The 884-nt window shown below is 60.0% G+C and overlaps 1 protein-coding gene across 1 annotated transcript in view; it reads right to left on the bottom strand.

Annotated features, from left to right (window-relative positions):
- The window catches only part of GPAT2 (glycerol-3-phosphate acyltransferase 2, mitochondrial), an 18537-nt gene that overhangs the window by 8649 nt on the left and 9004 nt on the right, over positions 1 to 884 (bottom strand). Inside the window, 2 exon segments of the mRNA XM_009883449.1 lie at positions 11 to 84; positions 252 to 365. Coding sequence (XP_009881751.1) covers positions 11 to 84; positions 252 to 365 — 188 coding nt within the window.

Consider the following 884-nt stretch of genomic DNA (forward strand, 5'->3'; position numbering starts at 1 on the left):
CCCTCCTCACCGCGTGTCCTCCTCCGTCACCCGGATGGCGTCACGGAAGCCGAGAGAGGAGAGATGTTTGTGGTAGAAACCGTCCTGGAAGAGAAAAAATGGGTCTGAATTTGAATGAGGAGGTAGTGGGGAGGAAGATTTCGGCTGTGCCCACCCCCGTCCAGCCCCCAACCCTCTTCCCAGGCACAAGAGCCCCTTTGGATTTGGGGGATCCCAACTCAGGGAAACCTGGAGCTTCTCCCGGCTCTTACCCAACTCTTCGGGGTGCAGGTCGGGCAGCAACGCCCCGAGAATGGACGGCACTTGCCCAGAAAAGGGATGAACATTTCCAGTTTTTGCCCCGAATCGCAGGCCCAGTTTTTCATCTGAGGAAGGAAAGAAAGAAAGAAAACGGGGAGGGAGGGAGGGAGGTGGGGGGAAGGCACGAAGCCCTGGAAATACCAAAATGTTGGTGAAAGCTCCCCAAAAAAGCACTTGTGCTGTGGGGAGAAGTCCCGTTAGTGGGGAGAAATCCCATTACTGGGGAGAAATCAAGCATATTTCTCTGGGATGGAAGGGGCAGCCGCAAAGAGCGGGAGCTCAGGCTGGCTTCTCCCCCCTCGAGGGGATGCTGCCCTCCTCCCCGTCCGAGGAGTCACCTACATTTCTCGGTCACCAGCGGAGCGTGGGGACCCGGATCCGGTGGGATCAGCACCTCGGGGGGGTCTCAAACAGGGATGAGCCCTCGGAGATGGCACCGGCACCACAGAGTTGAGCTGGGGGGGGACGGACATGAGCAAGAGGGGGTCAGCGAGAGGCAGGGGGGAACACGGGGAGACCCCAGACCCCTAGTCCCCATCCCGCCTGCAGCGACCGAAGCCGGCAGCAACCCCTTCCACCCCCAT

Source organism: Charadrius vociferus, unplaced genomic scaffold (genome assembly GCF_000708025.1).
Source record: "Charadrius vociferus isolate BGI_N301 unplaced genomic scaffold, ASM70802v2 scaffold1084, whole genome shotgun sequence".
In the NCBI taxonomy this organism is placed as follows: Eukaryota; Metazoa; Chordata; class Aves; order Charadriiformes; family Charadriidae; genus Charadrius; species Charadrius vociferus.